Source organism: Cetorhinus maximus, chromosome 22, assembly GCF_964194155.1.
Source record: "Cetorhinus maximus chromosome 22, sCetMax3.hap1.1, whole genome shotgun sequence".
NCBI lineage: Eukaryota > Metazoa > Chordata > Chondrichthyes > Lamniformes > Cetorhinidae > Cetorhinus > Cetorhinus maximus.
Genome location: NC_135900.1, coordinates 18,297,604 through 18,318,066, shown reverse-complemented (window position 1 = coordinate 18,318,066; position 20,463 = coordinate 18,297,604). Strand labels below are relative to the sequence as shown.

The window sequence follows — 20,463 nt, the reverse complement described above, 5'->3', positions numbered from 1 at the left end:
ATCTGTTTATTCAACAATTTGAAGAGTACGTATATTATTTTTCCAACAGCAATCCATGTGATTCAATCAGTCTACAAGGAATACTCATCATACACTCTTCCTGTTCAACAGAACGAGTTTTTACAAAATGCTGGAAAATGAAACAAGGCACATTATCCTGGCTGTTATTAGGGCCGTGTATTTTATATAAAACAAACTTCTTAATTTGTAGGATCGCTGAAGCTTTGCAGAGTTGTGAAGGAACCCAGTGTATTTCATCAAAGTATTCTATGTCTACGTACGGCATATACCTCCTCGATCTCACGAAACTTCACGCACTCCTCCACCCCTCCCCCCCCCCACCAAAAAAAATCAAAATGTACAGTTGTAACCATTGACACTTTAGTCAGTTACCTGACAGGCCCTGAGAAAAAAGGCTTTTTGTGGTTTCTGGATCAGCAGACACTTAGCGCTTCTTTGACTAAAAATGAAAAACCATTTCAATAATATTTCAAAACGCTGGCAATATCAAACCGCAGAGCAAAACATTTTCAACATTTGCGATTGAATGCTGTCTACCAATGAGTGATCGCTGCTGACACCGGGATGCTTGTAATGAGAAACATATTCTGTCCTCTAGCACTAATATCTGTCATCTTATCGAGTGCAACGTTTTAAACAGTAAGTGCGTGTGCAATCCTGTATTTTCTAAATGATGAAAGCAAAAATCTATAAGCCCTTTCCAATTAGTTGAATGACGGCTTGTGTTTGAACAGTTTGGGGGGGAAGGTATTCTGTTTCATTAATATCATAATTAGGGCCTCTAATTAGGTATGTATTTATGAATTCTGCAAGGAGTGGTATTATTGAAACACAGCTGAATACATACTAGCTGATTATCAAATGTTGATTGGGTTGGTTGCATGAATTGAACTATTAGATTTGCTTTTCAGCATTTGGAGAGAAGTGTAAACAGAATTATCGTCAATTCGCTCTTGGAGCTATTCACTTCCAAGGTCTTTGCAAGTCATTTTTCTTTCTTTGAAAAATGTTGGGAACAAAAACAATTACAGTACAACTAACGCAACTGCATATTTGTTCCTTTGTCATCTTAAATTGGTATTTTTTTTTCCTTTTTAATGCAAGTAAGCTACAGTTTGGGGTGAGCAGTTAACTAGGAAAGGGCAATGGAAAATCTGCAGCTTAGGTTCACCAAGCAGTTACCAGCGAGTTGAGGGATTACGGTCATGAGGAGATACTTGAGAAGTTAGGGACTTTGTCACAAGAACTGAGAAGTTAAAGGGGTAACTTAATGAAGCCTTCAAGATTCTAAAGGGTTCTGAAATGTAAGTTGTGTTTTCCATCATTGAGACAGTACCGGGGGATGCAAACTTAAGATCACGAAGAGTTAGAGGGGTTATTAGGAAACACATCTGTTTATGCTGAGATGGGTAAGAATATGGACGTGGTTGTGTCACCAGCTATTATCAAAGCAGAGTTCATAACTTCTTTTAAAAACGGAATCAGATTATTGTTTGAAAAAGAGCAAACAAGAGAATGGGATTAGACAAATGGCTCATGTAGAAAAATATTTGATGGTGACTTGATGGATAGAATTGTCTGGATAAATGCTCTATTATACTTTACCAATATTAGTTCCAATCAGTCACATGCAAACATGGAAATGCTGATATAATTTTAATTAAACACAGGCATTATTTGCTTTGCTGACATAGAATCATTAGCGTCACAGAAAGAGGCCTTTCACCCCATTGTGCCTGTCCCACTCCCTTTCTGTCTCCCCATAGCCTTGCAAAATTTTCCTTTTCATGCATATAAGCAGTTCCGCTTTTAAAGTTGCTATTGATGCTGCTTCCACCACTCTTTCAGACAGTGTATTCCGGACCAAAACAACTTGCTGTAATAACAAAAAAAACTCCATGTCCTTTCTGGTTCTTTTCTAATCATTTTGCCACTGGGTGATTTAGTCTTCCTGAAATTGAGACTGGCATTTTGAAATAGACTCTCCTCAGTGTGTATGGATATTCACCATGACATTCTGGGTTTTAATGGAAAGAAATATAAGAAAGAACACCATTTTATGTATTCATGTGACTTATAATAAGGACCATTTTTTGGTGATGTCTGCCCCTAAATGTGGCTCACATTTCTATCTTTTGTTTGAAACCACGGCCAGGATTTTATGGCCCCACCACGGCGTGTCTCCCCCTGGTGGATGCGGCGAGCCATTTAAATCTCCATTCAGTCCGGCGGGACTGTACTATCCCACCAGGGGAGGGGGAGGGGCCGTAAAATCCTGACCCATGTTTTAAGCTTTTTACTGAGAGCCTGCATTTCCTCAGTAATATAACCTTACAGGTGTGCTTCAGCTACCTAGGTCAAGGCAAGTGGATCTGCATCTCGACACTTAGACTGGCATGCCCTGTCTACATTTAAAGCCACTTTCAGCTGTCTACTTACTATTCTGTGTGCGATTCGATAACATAGGAGGATGAAATTAGCCCACAGCCAACCACTAGATGGAGTCTGAGTGTTTTTGTGAAACTTACTCGATAAGAGTTATAAAATTGTAAGTTGCCTATTGGTGTATTGACACATCTATTGACTGTGTAATAATACCTAGGGCAGAATTTTCCCGTTGGCGTGTGACAGCGGGACCCGCACGCCGACGCGTAAAATGATGCGTGGTCCCACTCGGGCGAGCGTCCCAATGTCACTGTGCGGCATCGCGATATTTTGTTGGGCGGGCGCGCGATGATCTCCAGTGCACGCCCGCCATTAATTAACGGGCCACTTAAGACTCTTGATTCACCAATTGAAGCCGATTTTTCAGCGCCCGCACATCCTTCGGGTCGACGCACGGGCACAATGGGCAGGCGGGCAGGACACATTTGTATTAACCTCATCCACGGGCAGGATAAGAGGGCTCATTGGGGCTGTGAGTGCGCTCTCTCAAGTATTGATTTTTCAAAGTTACTGATACTTGCCTGTGTGATCTGCAATGCTTCAAAACGCATCCCAGTTGCTTTTTCTGGATTCTTAACCCCCAGGTCAGCACTCTGCACTGAGGAATCTTTTCTGGGCCTGCAGGTTTCAGGAAGCCTTTCCTTAGCCTGGGAATGGGAGCTGATCTGTCCACTGGAGGCAGTTCCTCTGAGGAGGAAGGGAAGGCTAGAAGGGGGAGGAGGCCAGGAGTGCACATTCAGCCTCCAGGGGAGCCACCTTTGGGAGGCCAGGCGCACGCACAAGGGATGCAGGGCCAAGAGGTGGACCAAGGTGGAAGGGGCCGCAGAAGATGCCACTATCCTGCTGCCAGGGTATACAGGCGGCGAAGCAGCTACCTCAATATGTCTGAGGTGCAGTGCCGAAGGAGGCTTCGTCTCTCAAGGGAGACAGTCAACTATATCTGTCAGATGATTGGGCCTGAGATCTCCCCTAACTGTGTGGGTGGACACCCCATGCCAATGGCTCTGAAGGTCACAGCTGCCCTCAACTTCTATGCCTCCGGCTCCTTCCAGGGGTCAGTGGGTGATCTTTGCGGTGTCTCCCAATCAGCTGTCCACACTTGTGTCAAGCAGGTTACAGACGCTCTGTTCAGCCGTGCATTGACCTTCATCCACTTCCGCTGCGACCAGGCAAGTCAGGCACAGTGAGCCAGAGGCTTCGCGGCCATTGCTGGTTTCCCCCGTGTCCAGGGTGCTATAGATTGTACACATGTGGCCATCAAGACGCCAGCAGGTGAGCCCGGTGCCTTCGTCAACAGGAAGGGCTTCCACTCCATGAACGTGCAGATAGTGTGTGATCACAGGATGCTGATTCTGCAAGTTTGTGCAAGGTACCTAAGCAGCTCCCACGATGCCTACATCCTCAGACACTCCCAGGTGCCGGGACTCTTCAGTGCTCCAGCCTGGCTTGATAGATAGCTGCTGGGTGACAAAGGCTATCCCCTCATGACGCCTCTTTGCCATCCAAGAACAGAAGCTGAGCAGCGGTACAATAGGAGCCATTCCTCCACCAGGGCTGTAGTGGAGAGAGCCATCAGTCTTCTCAAGATGCGCTTCCAGTGCCTCCAGGGTGTGCACTCCAATACCCCCCAGACCGTGTCCCGGTGACAGTGGTTGCATGTTGCACTCTCCACAATCTTGTGCTGGAAAGGGGGGACGCAGTGGACGATGAAGACCTCGAAACAGTGGCTGCGGCTGCACACGATGAGTCCAGCAGTGAGTCCGAGGATGAGCAGGCACAGGGAAATGCTGAGGGGGTAAACACTGACCCGGGCATACTGCAGGGAGGCAGGGACACCCGGGAGGCTTTAATCCAATGAACCTTCAGCTAGTACACCACAGATGGACCTCCAGGACAAGCCTGGACTGTAGGCTCCATACTCGACACCTAAGTGCAAAATTTGCCGGGTTAGGAATAGTAATTTAGGGCCTTGTTCAGTGTCCAACAAAGCACTCATTACATTTTTGGAAACCATCTACATGCAGAAGAAAACAGGCACCCTCAGCCATGGTGACGTATCTGAATTTAATATGTCAAGCAAACAAAGTTATGCAAAAAAAAACAACAGTGTTACAAATCAGAACAAATCATAAAGACCTCATCTCGGGCCAACAAAAAAGCACCAGTGATAAACCCGTGGTGTGCCTAAAGTGCCTTATGCTTTCGTTTCCGGGTGCTACATCTTGGTGCTGCCCCATCGCTGGGAGTGGCACCTGAGCCAGCCTGCTGACTCTGCTGTCCTGTTGGCCTCGATGACCTTGGCGGGCGTCCTCTGGCCCGTGGAGCTTGTGCTGGCCCCATCTGGGAGGGATCTGCCAGTTCTACAGCTGGCATCACCCCAGTCGTCGCAGCCTCACCGGATGCTACGGTCACTGAGACAGAGGCAGGGGAGCTGCCGCCCTCATCCGGAGTGCCCTGAGAGGTGCCCGCAGAGCTGATAGACAGCTGCTGCGCCGACGTGAGGTCACTTCAGAACTCCCTGCTCACCCTGGATGGATGGGCATCGAGCTGGGAAACTTGGTGCCCACACCAACTCCCACACTGGCACTGACCAGCTGAGGTCATTGCCGATGTGAGGGCTTGCTGGTCAGAGCACATCCCCAGGAAGCCCTGATTGGTCTCCTGGAGTAGGCTCTCCATGTGAGTCACCGCCCTCTCCATGGAGGACACTTGGTGCTCGGCCATGAGGCTCATTGCTTCGGTGATCGTTCGCGTAGACTCCTCCACCACGGAGACCATGCCAAGCATAGCCTCATGTATCACCCCCAGATGCTGCCGCACACCCGGCCACATTTCATGCCCCTGCTGCATCGTGGACGACTCCAGAGGCACATCATCAGACACTGACTGAGCATGTGCCTGGTCCCCTGCAGTCCTCCGACTGCTGGCGCCATGGGCACTCTCTGTCTCTGCCAGCTCCTCCAGTGACTGTGAAGTGCCCTCATCGCTGTGCCCCAGGACACTAACCGATGTTCTAATTCCCACTGAGGTGCTAGTATCTGCGCCAGTGCCAGCCTGGCAGAGATGGTGTGACGCTTGTGAGATTTCAAGGCCCTCAGGTGTGAGAGGGGGCCTCTGCTGCTCCTCCACCCCGGCCCTGTTCTGATGATGCTGAAAGGGAGAACAAGGACATTGGATCATTTAGCGTGGAGACAATGACAAAGAACATCCCTGTCCCTGGATCATTATACGCTCATCCTTCCATAAGCAATGGTCAAGCCATGTTGCAAAATTAAATCACTTAACATTCAGCACTGCTATGGCTGTTGGGAGAATAATGCTGACCTCACTGCTGGGCAAACATACCTGCCCATGGCACCCCAGCCTCACCGACGCCAGTGGACCTGGGCGCATGTCGCCTCTCCAAATCCAGGGCCTCCTGCTCAAACCGGCTGAAAATGGTTAACTGCGCCTGGCCGCCACCAGTCCTCACCCGCTCTGCAGTGTTATGAGCATTCTCCTCCTGAAAATGAGAGAAGAGCATTGATTTGTGCAAATTTTACATGGACTCTCTTCGCGCACGGCCCACCCCAACCAGAGTGGGACATAACAGGGCTCCAGAGCCTCCTCACCTCGCTGCTGCCGAACACTCACACAAAGATGCTAGGCCTGTTCCCCACCCCCTCACCCTTCCTTGGCCACATGCTGCCTACAGCACATTAGGCACCACAAGGTATATCCTTCCATAGCAAGGAGGTGAAAGCACATGGAGCACAGAGGGCAGTAGACGGTTCATTGCCACGCTACCTTGAAGCTCCCCTCCCAACATGTCATCACCCTGACTTGGACATGTCCTGCAGTTCAAGCTCAGTGCCTAGGCGCAGCTCCTCCAGGTTGCCCCCAAAACAGTCATGTGGGTCTCAGTGTGCCACATGCTGCGGGCGCAGAACCCATCTCTTCATCACACTTTCAGGCTGACCTTGGCACGGGCAATATCTGCTGGCCCACCCAGCAAAGGACACGTCGTCAATGATTCAATGCAGTCATGACACTTGGAATTGTTGGGAAGGTGGGGGTCAGCAGGGGGGGAGAGCCGACCTGCTGGGTTAAATGACCAATGCCAACATGGTACTCGCCCTGCCAGAGCGCAACAAGCGCTTACGGCACTGGATCCAGGTGCACCGCACCACGTCGCGGGAGCTCACCAGCTCTGCTACCTCCTCCCAGGCACGTTTTGTCATGTGGAGGGGCCTCCTCCTCCCATCCTGGGAGACCAGCACCTCTCGCCGTGCTGCCACCTCCTTGAGGAGGGCAGCACGGCAGTCTTCGGAAAAACGAGGGGCACACTGGCTCCCCGCCCTACCATCCAGACTGGCCTGCCCCCATGGCCTACCCTCTGGACTTGCATGAACTTCATTGCCCCTCTGCAGAGCCCTTCACCCAGCCATTGCGAGCAGCCTTTCCAAGGCTGCCAGGACCTTCCTTTATACAGGCCGCCGGGTCGCCATTGGACCCGGCGGGCTGAGCACGCTCGCTGCCGCCCGCCCACTCCTGCTGTGCACGGGAGTCGTGAAGTACGCTGGGCGGGCCTTAATTGGCGTAAGATGGCGGTGCAGACCCGATCGCGAGCAACGACTAGGTCCGCGCCTGTCCTCCTCCCTCTCCACCCACCCCCACTAACCAGAAAATTCAGCCCCTAGAAATATATCAGTGCTGAAAGCAGGTCTGTAATGCAGACATTTGCTGGACATTGCCTCATTAAACCAATACGTTACATCATAGTCAACCAGGCTTATTTTGGATGTGACCTGTGAGGAATCCGCAATCTACCCTATTTTGCTATCTTGAAAGTGCCGTGATCCAAACTCCAGCTTTCCTCTCATATTGAGTCTGTTCAAAGTTCTAACAGCCTGCACCTGTCTGAAGAATTGTTGCTTTTTGCAACTGGTCGGTTTTCTCATGGAAAACACTGGTTCTATCAGTCGGGTGTCTATCAGGCCATTTTTTTTTGCAAGATGCCAAGATAGTTTGTGAGGTAAGCGGCTCACTCTCTCTCAGTGGTGAAGAAGTAGGAAAGCACAGCACAGAAGGTCCCGCAGAATGCTTCTTTCTGCTCTGATATCAATTGAGAAAGGGCACTGCGCTGGAATAGTTTGCATCACTCATTACTTTCCTTGCACAATCCAGACAGAAGATTCCGTAAACTCTTGTTCAGGGTCAATTTCCCCAGGACCTTGACATTTCTGCATTATGTTATTTGAAAGGCTTTGGCGATGTGTGCTGCTGAGCACGATTTAGTCTGCATCAATCAATGTCAAAGTCTTCAAAGTAACATGATGTAAGTTGTATGTTATATTTTCCACTGACGCTTTAAAACTAAAAAAATAAATAAAAATGATTCATTACTTAGTGACTACCTTACTGGGCCTGTAGAAACCATCACAATACTTGAAGTCAACCTGAGAAAAAGGCCTACATTAAATGCCCAGCAATGTTTATTTGTCACTTTTGATCCCAGGGAGCTCAGTGGTGGCAGCAAAACCTATACCGTCGCCTCTGCAATTGATGAATTCATTGGGAAATGGACGTCAGTAGTTTAACTTCTTACTGACCTCACTTTCTGGAAGTATAACAAATTAGATATTGCTTTTACATAATTCATAACCCACAGCAGCTAACAGACCCTTTCTGTAAAATTGAGGGCAGTGCTAATTGAGTTATTTCGATATTTTGTCGAGGCTTGTTCGGGTGCCATCAGTAGTATCGTGCAGCGATGCATATGCACACACCTGGGTGAGACTTGCGGTTAAATACCCCAAAAAGTGACTTCCTCCAAGCTTGGCTTAGTTTTCATGAAGATGAGATACTGTCATCTAGAAAGGCAGCAAAAGGCCTGGAGGACTCTGTGGCACATTCACACAACACAGGTTTAGCCCTGGCGTGAAGCAGAGATCGCCGATAAATATGGCTCATTACCACAAATTTAACAACAAACGATGCTGTTTCTTAAAGTGACAATGTTTCTGAATTTGACAGTTTCCATTCAGGCTCAGCTCCTGCAACAGCCTGTTTTCAAAATTACCTCTTAAAGAGGTGCCAATGTTGGATATGAGGCTTAGGGCACTAAACACTATGTGGCGACACAATGATGCTATTTCATTGTCCCTACAGCCTCAGCATATTAACATGGCAAGTCTCTTGTGAGTTTTTTTTACTGAGTTTTATTGCAAACATGTTGTCCCTTCAAAAGGAGGCCACATTTTGATTTTGTTGGAAGAAATAAGCTTTTCCAATTTAGTAATTTATATGTCACATCATTTGAAATGTTGTATCAAATAGATAATGACATGATATGATCAACTATTTAGTGCACGTACATATTTAAATGGATACTCCATTAGTGCGTACTTGTATCAAACTCCATTTACATTGGTCTGTGGTCTTTGCTGTTCATAGACCCTTTCACAGAGGTATTATCTGAAGAGCACTGCGGAGAACTTTAGCATTCTGCTCTTCTGATTAATAGGATACGAGGCTGCAACCACAGTTTTTAGCATGAGAAGCTTTTGAACTCAAATGTCACACATGGGATCCAAAAGCAAAATATCGCGGATGCTGGAAATTTGAAATAAAACCAGAAAATGCTGGAAAATAGTCAGCAGGAGCAGCACCTGTGGAGAGAGGAAAACAGAGTTAACCTTTCAGGCCACGATTTTCATCAGATGCTGCCTGACATTCTGAGTATTTCCAGCATTTATTCTGTTTTTGTACGTTGTACATGGGATGTTATTACGTGGTGGATATGTGCGTGAATGTGGGGCAGGGGGAGGCCGTGGTGCTGCTAAGCATTTCTCAGAGCGAAAACCAAAGGATAAAGCGTTAAGGTTCGTGCAGTATTCAGCCACTGCCCAATGCATCAGCCAGGAGCCCCGAACAGCTTTCTGCTCAGGCTCTTGTTAATGTTTACTCAATGGGCCGCAGATACAAAACGGACTCTCTGTTGGTGAGATGCAAAAGCTGGCTAGCAGTTAAGACTGGCTGACGTTGGGCATGAAGTGGGTGGGTGGAACCGATTCTAGGCAAGAATGGGTGAAGAATTGAGCCATATTATAATCCTTCTTGTGGGACATAGAAGCTCATATGCGCATACCTGTAATTTGCCTAACAATAATTTTACTCAAAAATCCTGCAGTTAAAAATCCTCCTCTCTCACCATCCTTTTATGGGCCTGACCCTCTTCCTCTTCCTTTCTCTCTTCTCTCCTACACCGAGGGGTCTGTTTGTACGTAATGGGCATCATGGAATTGCAAAGCATTGTTGCTGCCTTGTTATTCAAAGCAGTACAACAAGTGCTACCGATGACTGCCCTGATTTGTGTTAGATTGTGGTACTAACTGTGTGCATGTATACACTGATTACTCCCTCAGTTTCAAGAGAATAGTTTTATTCTTCCGGACTTATTTTTTCTTTGAATTTTCTTCGCTTAATCCAAATCTCTGCCTTCTGGGGACTCTCTGTACTCCTAGTGATTATGCCATTCCCTGGCTAAGAGATAGATAATCTTCCCTGACTATCGAGCCTTAGTCATAATGTCATGCCATGTTCACTGAAAATCTGATGAAAACAAATGTTGACCTCAGTTATCCCCTACACGTAAGTGAAGGTTAATGGTTATTTTCCCACACAAAGGTCTGATGTAAATATTACCTTGTCCGAAGTGAGTATAGTCAGAGTCTTGAACAGGCATAATTTTATTTAATTGTTAAATATTTAATTAACAATATAATTAGATATTTTCAGTTACAGAAATACAGGTTCAAACACCATTATTGCAGCAGCGATTTATCCAATTTTAAACGTTTCAGATTCCAAAGACAGATGATGGGTACTCTGATTTTACAATATTAATCTTGTATTTGATGTAACTATGACCTTTGGCAATTCTGGGGTTTATTGGCTGGTTCCAACTTCTCTAATTTTCCTAAGAAGCCCCAGAGATAAGAACCAGATCTTTTTAAAAAAAAATTAAAGGTAATCGTCCTTCTCCGTCGCTGAATTCCGGCCTGAAGTGGTTATCCCTCTCTGAGGCTCTCTGTGTGGCTGTGACTGACCTGACATTGATCTGACAATATAGCCAACAAATACAAGCTCCAAGCAGTCTTGAGAAAACAACCAGCTGCCTGACACCCAGGAGCCTGTTCATAGCTGGCAACTGCCATCCTATCAGAGAGGTTGCTGCTCATGAATGTCAGTTCAATATTGCACGTTCTCATTAAAGGTTTGTCAGGAAATGACATTGCATAACCCTCCAGCAGTGGAAAGTGAAAACGCTCCCTGCTTTTTTTTTTAACAATAAGCAATTATTACTTGTCTATTTGTAGAGCACGCTATTAGAAAATGCAACTGAAGAAATGTTTTTACCAGCACTGAATTAAATGGGCTTTGTAATACATGTATTAATTTGCTGTAATGACGTGTTGTTCCCACTGTTGCAAAAATTACCTGTCTGACAGTGTAAACCAGCACTGCTGATACTTCAAGCGTTACTTTACCTGACAGGTAAGGTCATTGTTCTGAACAAGCTAATTCTTCCTACTGTCTTCAAATAAATGGCGCAATATATTTAATAAAATACAACGTGGTTGCCAAGAAAAAAATAAAGAACTATTTGTTTGGTTCAGTTACATGAAAATAACTCACTGGCACTTTTCTTTATGTTAAACCGAGTTCAGTTTTGTTTTTGTAGTTTATGCAGCAGGAGGGTAACCACACCCTGAGAAGAGTTGAAAAATATCCATTAGGTATAGTCACATAGGATTGCCGTGCACATTCAGATTGAGGTGTGTGGCATGGAAATTTGGGGCACCCACTTCGCCTGCACGATTGGAGCTTCTGGCCGATTGGGCCCCTGTGCTGCTGTCTTTTTCTTCATGCTGCTGGCTGCCCCTGTGCAGACTAGGGAGCCTAGTGACGTTGTTCAGAAACCACTTGGTGCAATCAGTCTGATCTTCTTAAAGGCAGACTGTTTCTCTTAAAGGGAAGCTGCACTAAACAATATTGGTGGTAAAGTGAATGCTGGGGTCACGGAGAGGCTTGCAGGGTCACAATGCTGCATTGAAGGTATTAGTGGTGGCGGTGGACAGGGGGAAAGATGCGATGACTCCACGGGGCAGTGGGCATGGTGCAGGAGGTCCTCAAGGACCACCCTCAGCAAGGATTGGGAGCAGGTGGTCAGGGAGGTGAATTCCCAGAGACTGGACCTGCGAACCTGACAGCAGTGTCACAAGAAATCAAATGACCTTGCACGCGTGGTCAAGTGCAGTAAATACATCTTCACATGACATCTCTTACCCACCGCACCGCCAATCTCACAATATCCAATTTACCACAGCCCCCATCACTCACCCAGCACCAGTTCCTGGCACGCAGGATTTATGCCTAATATCCTGACACACCATCACACCTTCAAGCAATGATCAATACCGCCAGCCTCACACCCACTCTCCACATACCTCCAGCCATTTAGCTATGGTATGAACATTAGCCAAACAGTGCTACACAATCATTGATGTTCTGCCCTTTGTCTTGTAGGACAAGGAGGCAAATAATAGGAGAGGAGCATAGCAGAACCAGCGGGGGATAATGATGCCTGCACTCCTGTCACCCATGGGGTTGATGGTTGGCTGCATCATGAGGCCGGCCACGATGGAGCCCCTGGCATCCGGCATTGCTGAGAATGTTGAGAATGATGGTACGTTCCTCCTTATGCTCATTCTTAACTCACGCCCGACTCTCCTCCTGCTATCTGGCATAATGAGCAAGCTGCTCTTGGTGTGACCATAGATCTCTTGCTTCACACCCCAATCCCTTTCCCTCACACCAGCCTTCCCCTTCTGCTTTCAGATACCCAAGATCTGCCACCTGCCCAGTCAGTGCAGCCTAAGGAGGAGGAGAAAGAGCAACAACCTAGCATTGATGAAGAGACCTCATCATTTGATCTGACACATGCAGCCACCAGTTTAGATACTGGCACTGCACGCCCCTTGGAGACAAGTATAGAATTGGGATCGGCACGAGTGAGCCATGTGGGCATATGTGATCTGCAGCCTGGCCAGGGGTAAAGGATGGCTCATTTGCCAGCTCATTGGATGGTGAGGATGCGTATGAGTTCTGACAGATGTGTACATTGAGATGCTAGGTGCATTGGCTGGCCTACAGCCTCCTGTCACTGCTGAAGAGCATGGAGACGTTCAGCTTCATATCGGCAGAGGGCATCACTGCAGAGTCTCTGCTCCATCTGCCTGTTGTGCTGCAGGCCCCCATTCCTATTGGAGCCTTTGTGTGGGCAGGCCTACCAAATCCTCTGCCCTTGAGAGGATGTAGCAACACTTCCTGGAAAATCCATGAGCTTGCCATAAGACTCCAGTGTATTTCCAAACACTTTACAATAGAAAATATCCTTAAAAATCACCTGCAATTTGAATGCCTGGCCCTTTAAAAAAGGCAAGCGCAGCATTCTACAAATTAGTTGCCGCGATTAACGATGCCCAAATTTGGGATCCTGCCATCACATCAGCTGGTTGGGCCATGTGGCGTCAGGATAGTGTCAATTCAAGGCCTTCTGGTGCACTCTGAGGACCCCACTGTGTGCATCTTTCTCCGCACAGAATGTCTCACAGGCCACACTGGAAGCAACTGGCAGCGTGAGGCACCCCCCACAGCAGTGATGCTAGGCTTCTGTAGCCTGCAGTGTGGCTAGACAATTGATTTTTGTGCCTTGTAAATGTTATTAAGGCTATATAGAGATTTAGCAATTTACCATCACGACACTCGTGATGTTACTGAAATCTTAACTTGATGTTACAGTCCCATGTAAAGATTAGGGCCCGGATTTTTCACTGAGTGGGTGGGCACGCGCCCGACCTGCTCGAGCGTAAAATGATGCATGATGACATCGGGCAAGCGTCCCAACATCATCACGCACTCTCACGATATTTCAGTCGGCGGGTGCGTGCGAGAGTTGGCAGTGCACCCGCCGACAATTAAAAGGCCCATTAGGGCCATTAATAATCCAATTGATTTAAATTTTCCGCTGCTTGTCCAACATTACATTTGGCGGGCAGGCGAAAAGGCCAGCAGCCTTTGCAGTTTTGTGTTTAAATCCCAAGGTGACCTTGTCCCTCACTATCTCTGTAATCTCCTTCAACCCTTCAATGCTCCCCACTCCACTCTGCCCTGCAGAGCTCCTCTAACTTTGTCCTCTTGTTAATTTTCCCTCACATTAATGCACTCCTCCACCCTGCAGAACACATTGCTTCTTAGACTTTAGCTTCTTATGTATCACTCCCTCTGCTTGCCCCACCTTTAGCAGCCATATATTTAGCCTTAGGCCACATATTCTGGAATCTTTACACCTCCATCACCTCCTTTAAGACACTTCTTAAAATCTACCTCTTTGACCAAGCCACTTTTTTCTTTACTCTAAGATCTCTTTCTTTGCTTTGGTATCCATTTTGCCATCTTACACCTCTGTGAAGTACAATTGGGACATCTTTTTACATTATAGGTGCTGTACAAACAAAGCCAGCTGTTATGACATGGCAGATGATGTGTGCCAGGTGGGCCAAACCCAGAAAGGAAACTAGGTCACACTATCACAACGTTTTTGCAATTTGTATTTATTACAAGAAGACGAGTATACTGAATTCAGAAGTAATAAGTCCACCAAGACCTTTAGAGATTTTAAAAATTAAATTAAAATATTTATTAACAAAGTAAAAGATTTCAAGCACGTACATAAGGCTGCAATTACTACTATAATAATTCCTAAAATTCCTAATTAACCTGACTCCCAGTTACACCCCTTTTAAGGCAACAGTCCAACATAGATTTTATACTTAAAACAGAACCAGCAAGTTAACACAATATCCACTTGACAGTGGAATTCCAAATAGATTTTCCCCAAATTCAGTTTTGTTACATAACAGATTTATGCACAAATGGATGGAGGCTTCATGGAGGCAATTTCACTCCTGTTAGATCTTATATGGCCTTCTCCCACATAGACTTTCATTTTCCTTTATATGTTTCTGTCTTTTTAATATGTTAATTCTATTGTTCCATGTGCCTTTGAAACTGTATCTTCCTCATAATATAAAAAACTTTCATGTTGCCAATGTTGTCAGTAACCTTTGGGAAAAATAAACGCCCTCCTTAGCCTTGCTTATTTGGCTAGTTGTAAACAGACTAAGATCCCTTTGAAATCCAAATCCCTTCATTTATCAAAAAATGCAAATTCCCTTCGCACCTTATATGCTAAGGCAGCATCCATGTTTACTCATTTGCATGTCAAGCACCTGGCTTCTTTTGATGATTTAAAGCTTGCCGTCTCCTTGACTCCAAATGTAATTAAATCGCACGGACAGACCCAACTATACTTACCCCCATAAACCTACTTCACTATAAACCAGAAAAATATTATGAAAATTATTATACTTTCATCACACAGCAATGCCCCTTCATTTTTTGAAAATATGAGCTTTCAATTGACTGGGAATTTTGCAATTTGAACTGAGACAGAGCAAATTGCTTAATTTGGTCACATTCCAAGCTGAAGGTGTGAAACAAACAAACCACCCTCCAAAGGAATATGAAGGCATCCATCGAAACTCATAACTGTCTAAGGAAGCAACATTAAAAATGTAAAGTACTGGATATTGAAACAATGGACACAGACAGACACACCCAAAACCTCTTGGAAATACACAATGGGTGAAGTATTTCAAGGCAGGGCTGCCAGTCGCTAGAGAGAGATTGCAAGTGACACAGACCGTGTCAAGAAAGTCTTCAGCAGAGGAAACTGGCTTCAGGCTGTTCCCCCTACCTCCCTCTCTTTTGGAATAAGCAAACCGAGATCTCGTAATAATTGCAACACCTGACCACATCCAAGAAACCAGTTAACCTAAATCAGCCGCGGCATTTAAAATCCACGCCTCAAGGACAATCAAAGGACATTTAACCGTATATTCTTTTATCTTTTTTTATTGGATCTAATTCACCTTATTTCTGATACCTGTGTTTTTCTGTGGGCCCATTGACTGCATGAGGGCCGAATGCTTGAGGCTGCGCTTTTCTAATATTTCTCATATTTAGTGGTCAATAAATTTGCGCTTTCTTTGACTCAAGAAAACCTTGTTTGATTGGCTCCTTATTGCTCACAGCTTAAACAGTTAAATACATTCTGGTTTAGAAAAGGCATACCTTTGTGAAAAAGAAACTTAAACTTTTGTTGTGACCAATCAACGAGGTTGAATAGAAGGGAGCCAGTTCAACCCTTCTCACCTGGTCTTAACAATTGTCACCTAGCTATTGCCTGTTTTAAACTATCACTCAAAGTCAAGATCTACTCCAATGGCTCAAACGTCAGAAAAAAAAGCAGTGCAGCCATGAAGGGCCACATAGTTTATTTCTGTGCTATAGAATTCTATGATTTTTAAGGTGAAACAATGTTGATTAATATTTTCGTATGCTTTTTTGACATTGGGAAATCATAAAACGCTCACTCCAATAATTTATCAAGTTGGGTTAATAAAAATGTTCTTATTTAAATGGAGTAACTTGTTAGCAAATTTAATGGTTGAAACTGCCACAGTTTGACCTGAAATGTAAAGAGTGTAAATTTATTTCCGAAATAATAAATGTGCCATTTCACATCTGTACAACGTCGATAAATATGATTCTGTCACTTTTGACAGTGAATGGGTCATAATCTATTGTGTAATCCATCGTGTACCCAGTTCTTTGAGATGTTTTACCATAGTAAGGTAATATATAACTGCAAAGTTATTAATAATTTGAGATGGGGTTGATTGGCTAATCTAACTGGCGTATCTTTGCCTATTCTGACTGTTTTGCATGCAGTTTGATGGATTTTCTAATTTTATTTTACAGCATTGTCAGTACTCACAAAATGGCATAAAGTTTACTGATTTTGCATTATTGTTTTGATGCACATGAATCAATCGACACAAATAGAATAATGTAAGGGGAAATTTTAAGAGCATATGACCTATGGGAAATAGGCTCCAAATATCTGTGGGGTGCCGAGATGCATCCACCCCAAGATCTCCTGTTACTGAGACCACCAAAGTTTGTGCAGTCGGTGGGAAATCCTTTTATTTCCCTAGCGTTAGGAAGCACCTATGGGTTCTGGGATGCCTGCCACGGCAGCAAGGATGTAAAGTCCTTGTTGCTCCCATTCTAATTAAAAAAATTATACTGCTGGATTTTTATGAGGTTTGGCTCATGATCCTGGGATGGGTCTCCACGTGGTTGGGGCCTGAATAAGGTATACTTTCACCACTGTCCCATCCAGACAGGAAGGAAAATATATATATCTACGGCAGCCTGGATACTTTATAAAATTATTACTTTATATTTAAAATGGACACAGGCTTTAGCCTGACATGCCTGACTAGGCATGACTCATGCCAGAGGAATTTCTAAACTCCAGAAACCAGCAGGGACCTTGTTACCTTTAAAGAGGTGCTAATGCCCCCTGTGACTGCAGAAGATCAAATTCCAAAGAAAGGCACCAGCACCCTTTATACTTCTAAGGTAGGGTTCTGACCAATGGGGACAATATGCCTGCAAGGACAAAAAGGACCCTGACTCCTCTATTAAACCTCCCAAGATTCCAGACCTGGAAAAGTACATCCTTTGTCCAAAATCCAGGAGAAGAAGTGGGAGGTATGTCACATGACCTCCCCCAAGCTGCTAAAGCCTGTAATATTGCCGAATGGAACTGAACTCAGGGAGTCTACTATTTACCACCTAACAGGTAGCAGCAGAGAGAGCTCTCTCCAGGTACATTGCCGGGCCCTCATCTACACTGTGTACTACTGGCAAATTGGAACTCCTGTATCCGTGCCTAAAAGACTCATTCATCACTGTGTGCTTTCTTCCATTGGGGAAGCCATCGCTTCTGATAAGACGGGTCACCCTGCATCAGTGTCAGCCTGCTTACCTCTGAAGGAGTACACCACTGGACTTTCGATTCTGGACTCTGGATTCATGTGAAACCATAACTCTTATTTTTAACATGGTCTTGCCCTGTACCTCTTTCTTTCTCTTATCCCTCTTTTATGGTATGAGTGCAAAAAGGGGCAGATGTTGCAAAACCCCTTCCCATGTTTTGTGTGTAAAATAAACTAACCCTCTTAGTTTACCTTATCTTGAGTTTGCTGTGGGGTTATTAATAGAGGATTGGATCACTCTAAACTGAAGGGTTGGGAAAACCACTTAGAAAAGGGGAAATCAGAAATCAAAAACTTTCTGTTTATGGATGGGTAGTGAGAGGAGAAACCAGGGCTGTTTAAATTAATCCTCCTCCTGTCCATAAAACTAAACATACACTTGAAATCTTTGAAGGCCCGGGGCACTGGGGCTCTTCACCCCTGAAACCCCTCGGAATCATAATCTGGTATGGAACAGACAGAAGATCCACTGTCACACCAGGTCATGCTGGAAAATTCTCCAAAAGGTACAGACATGGCCCATTTGGATCCTGGCCTATTTACTCATTCTTGCCTACTTCTACTGAAGTTACAGTGGGGATATGTCAGGACTGCTGTGGTACTTTGAGGCCATAAAGTCTGTACTCTGATTGGTTTTTCTTCTCCCTGGCAGAAAAAGATCTTCCCTACCCTTAGTAAACCAACTGTGATAAGGAACTGATTATATGGGGAATGTGTATGAATCTGTTCCTCAGGGTAGTGCCCTCGGCCCAACCATCTTCAGCTGCTTCATCACTGACCCTCCTTCCATCATAAGGTCAGAAGTGAGGATGTTTGCTGGCAATTGCACAATGTTCAGCACCATTCACGACTCCTCAGATACTGAAGCAGTCTGTGTCTACATGCAGTAAGATCTGGACAACTTTTGGGCTTGGGCTGATAATTGGAAAGCAACATTCCCTTCAAACAAGTGCCAGGCAATGAATATCTCCAACAAGAGAGAATCCAACCATCTCTCCTTGACATTCAATGCCATTACTACCACTAAATACCTCAATATCAATATCCTTGGGGTTGCCATTGACCAGAAATTGAAATGGACTAGCCATATAAATACTGTGGCTACAAGAGCAGGTCAGAGGTTGGGAGTTCTGTGGTGAGTAACTCAGCTCCTGACTCCCTAAAGCCTATCCACCACCTACAAGGCACAAATCAGGAGTGTGACAGAATACTCTCCACTTGCCTGGATGTGTGTAGCTACAACAACACTTAAGAAGCTGGGCAGGACAAAGCAGCCCGCTGGATTGACACCCCATCCACCACCTTCAACATTCACTCCCTCCGCCACCATCACACAGTAGTGGCAGCAGTGTATACCATCTGCAAGATGCAATGCAGCAACTCACCAAGACTCCTTCGACAGCATCTTCCAAACCCGTGAACTCTATCAACAAGAAGAACAAGGGCAGCAGATGCATGGGAATATCGCTGTCAGCAAATTCCCCTCCAAACCAAACCATCCTGACTTGGAAATATATCGCCGTTCCTTCACTGTCACTGGGTCAAAATCCTGGAATTCCCTTCCTAACAGCATTATGGGTGTACTTACACCACATGGACTTCAGCGGTTCAAGGTGGCAGTTCACTACTACCTTCTCAAGGGCAATAAAGGATGGGCATTAAATGCTGGCCTGGCCAGCAACGCTCACATCCCATGAAATTATTTAAAAAATCTGTGACTTACGCTCTGCACTGTAGCACATTCTTGTACCAGTGTCCCATCCGATTGCTTCAATTTTTATTGGTATTTAAATATTGGCCTATTCGTAAAAATGAGAAGCTTTCAGCCCACAAAGAAAGTTAAAACCATTAGGGATGCTATAACGTCGCAAAAGATCACAGTATGTTTGTTTATAATTATCTACCTTGTATGACAGCAATATAAATCTTTACGATCGTCTCTAGTGCTCTTGCATGTCGCATGTCCTACAGAATGAGCTATCTACTTGCTTCATGAAGGCCACATATTAAAGCGTCAAAGCTTCTTAACACTTTGACTAAAGCTTCTTGACCAATGGGAAACATAGACACAGGGGAAAAATGGAAAAATAAAACAAATAACCCTCTGAGCAATGATGTAACATTTGCTTCCATTTTGTTCCAATGAAGGTCACAGATATGATGCTTCAAGATGATTTGTATCCTGGTTGGGGAAAGACTGCTCGAGCCTTCTGGAGAAAGGGATACAACAGGGTTGTCTTGTTCTGGTAAGGCTGAACTGGCGTGTTTACCCCAAATGTCTTTATTTATAATTGCTATATTCCTGATTCAACATGAAAATATTCTGATAATCAGAATTGAGACTTTTTGTTTTTCTTATTTAGCCGTCATTGCACTGTTGTTATTCCAACATCAATGAGATTATAATTACAAACAGAAGTTATTTAATTTGTTTTATGCAATAATTCTTTGTCTTAATATTACAAGTCCTAAATTATTGTACAGATACAAATTCCTCACACTCTTTATACCACAACAGTATTTGTTTTTACGGAGATTTACAGTCATGGATACTAAGCTTGACACATTGATTTGCTGATTCACATTGCAGTCCAGGAAGAAGAATTTGATCTTAATAACCATGGAGTAAAATTAACTTTGATGCTAAACTCTATTTGAACTTGTAGAATTGATCTCAACCGCATAGTTTCATGTGGCAGCGAATTTGGTAAGTTTTGCTGTCAGGAATACTTAATCTTTTAAATTCAAAAGACAAGCAGCATAGCAAAATTGGGAATGAGAATAATTAGTTGGAAACTGAAGAAGTTGGTCTATGTTGCATCTGTTATAGGTGGAAAGTTAAAGTAGGAGGGGAACCAATATTCAGCCATGAATTCCCATGCCTGAACACCCCCAGAAGAGCACCCTCTGCCCATTTGGAAACCAGCAATATCCAGCTGTTCAGGATTCCTGTGTGTATTATTATGCCATTTATAGAATCATA

The 20,463-nt window shown here is 44.8% G+C and overlaps 1 protein-coding gene across 4 annotated transcripts in view; it reads left to right on the top strand.

Moving 5' to 3' along the window:
* The window catches only part of tmem117 (transmembrane protein 117), a 383,404-nt gene that overhangs the window by 228,255 nt on the left and 134,686 nt on the right, over positions 1-20,463 (top strand). For all 4 annotated transcript variants that reach the window (XM_078567892.1, XM_078567889.1, XM_078567890.1 and 1 more), the window contains one exon: positions 19,629-19,726. In XM_078567892.1, the coding sequence (XP_078424018.1) occupies positions 19,629-19,726 (98 nt within the window). The remainder of the gene's footprint in view (positions 1-19,628; positions 19,727-20,463) is intronic.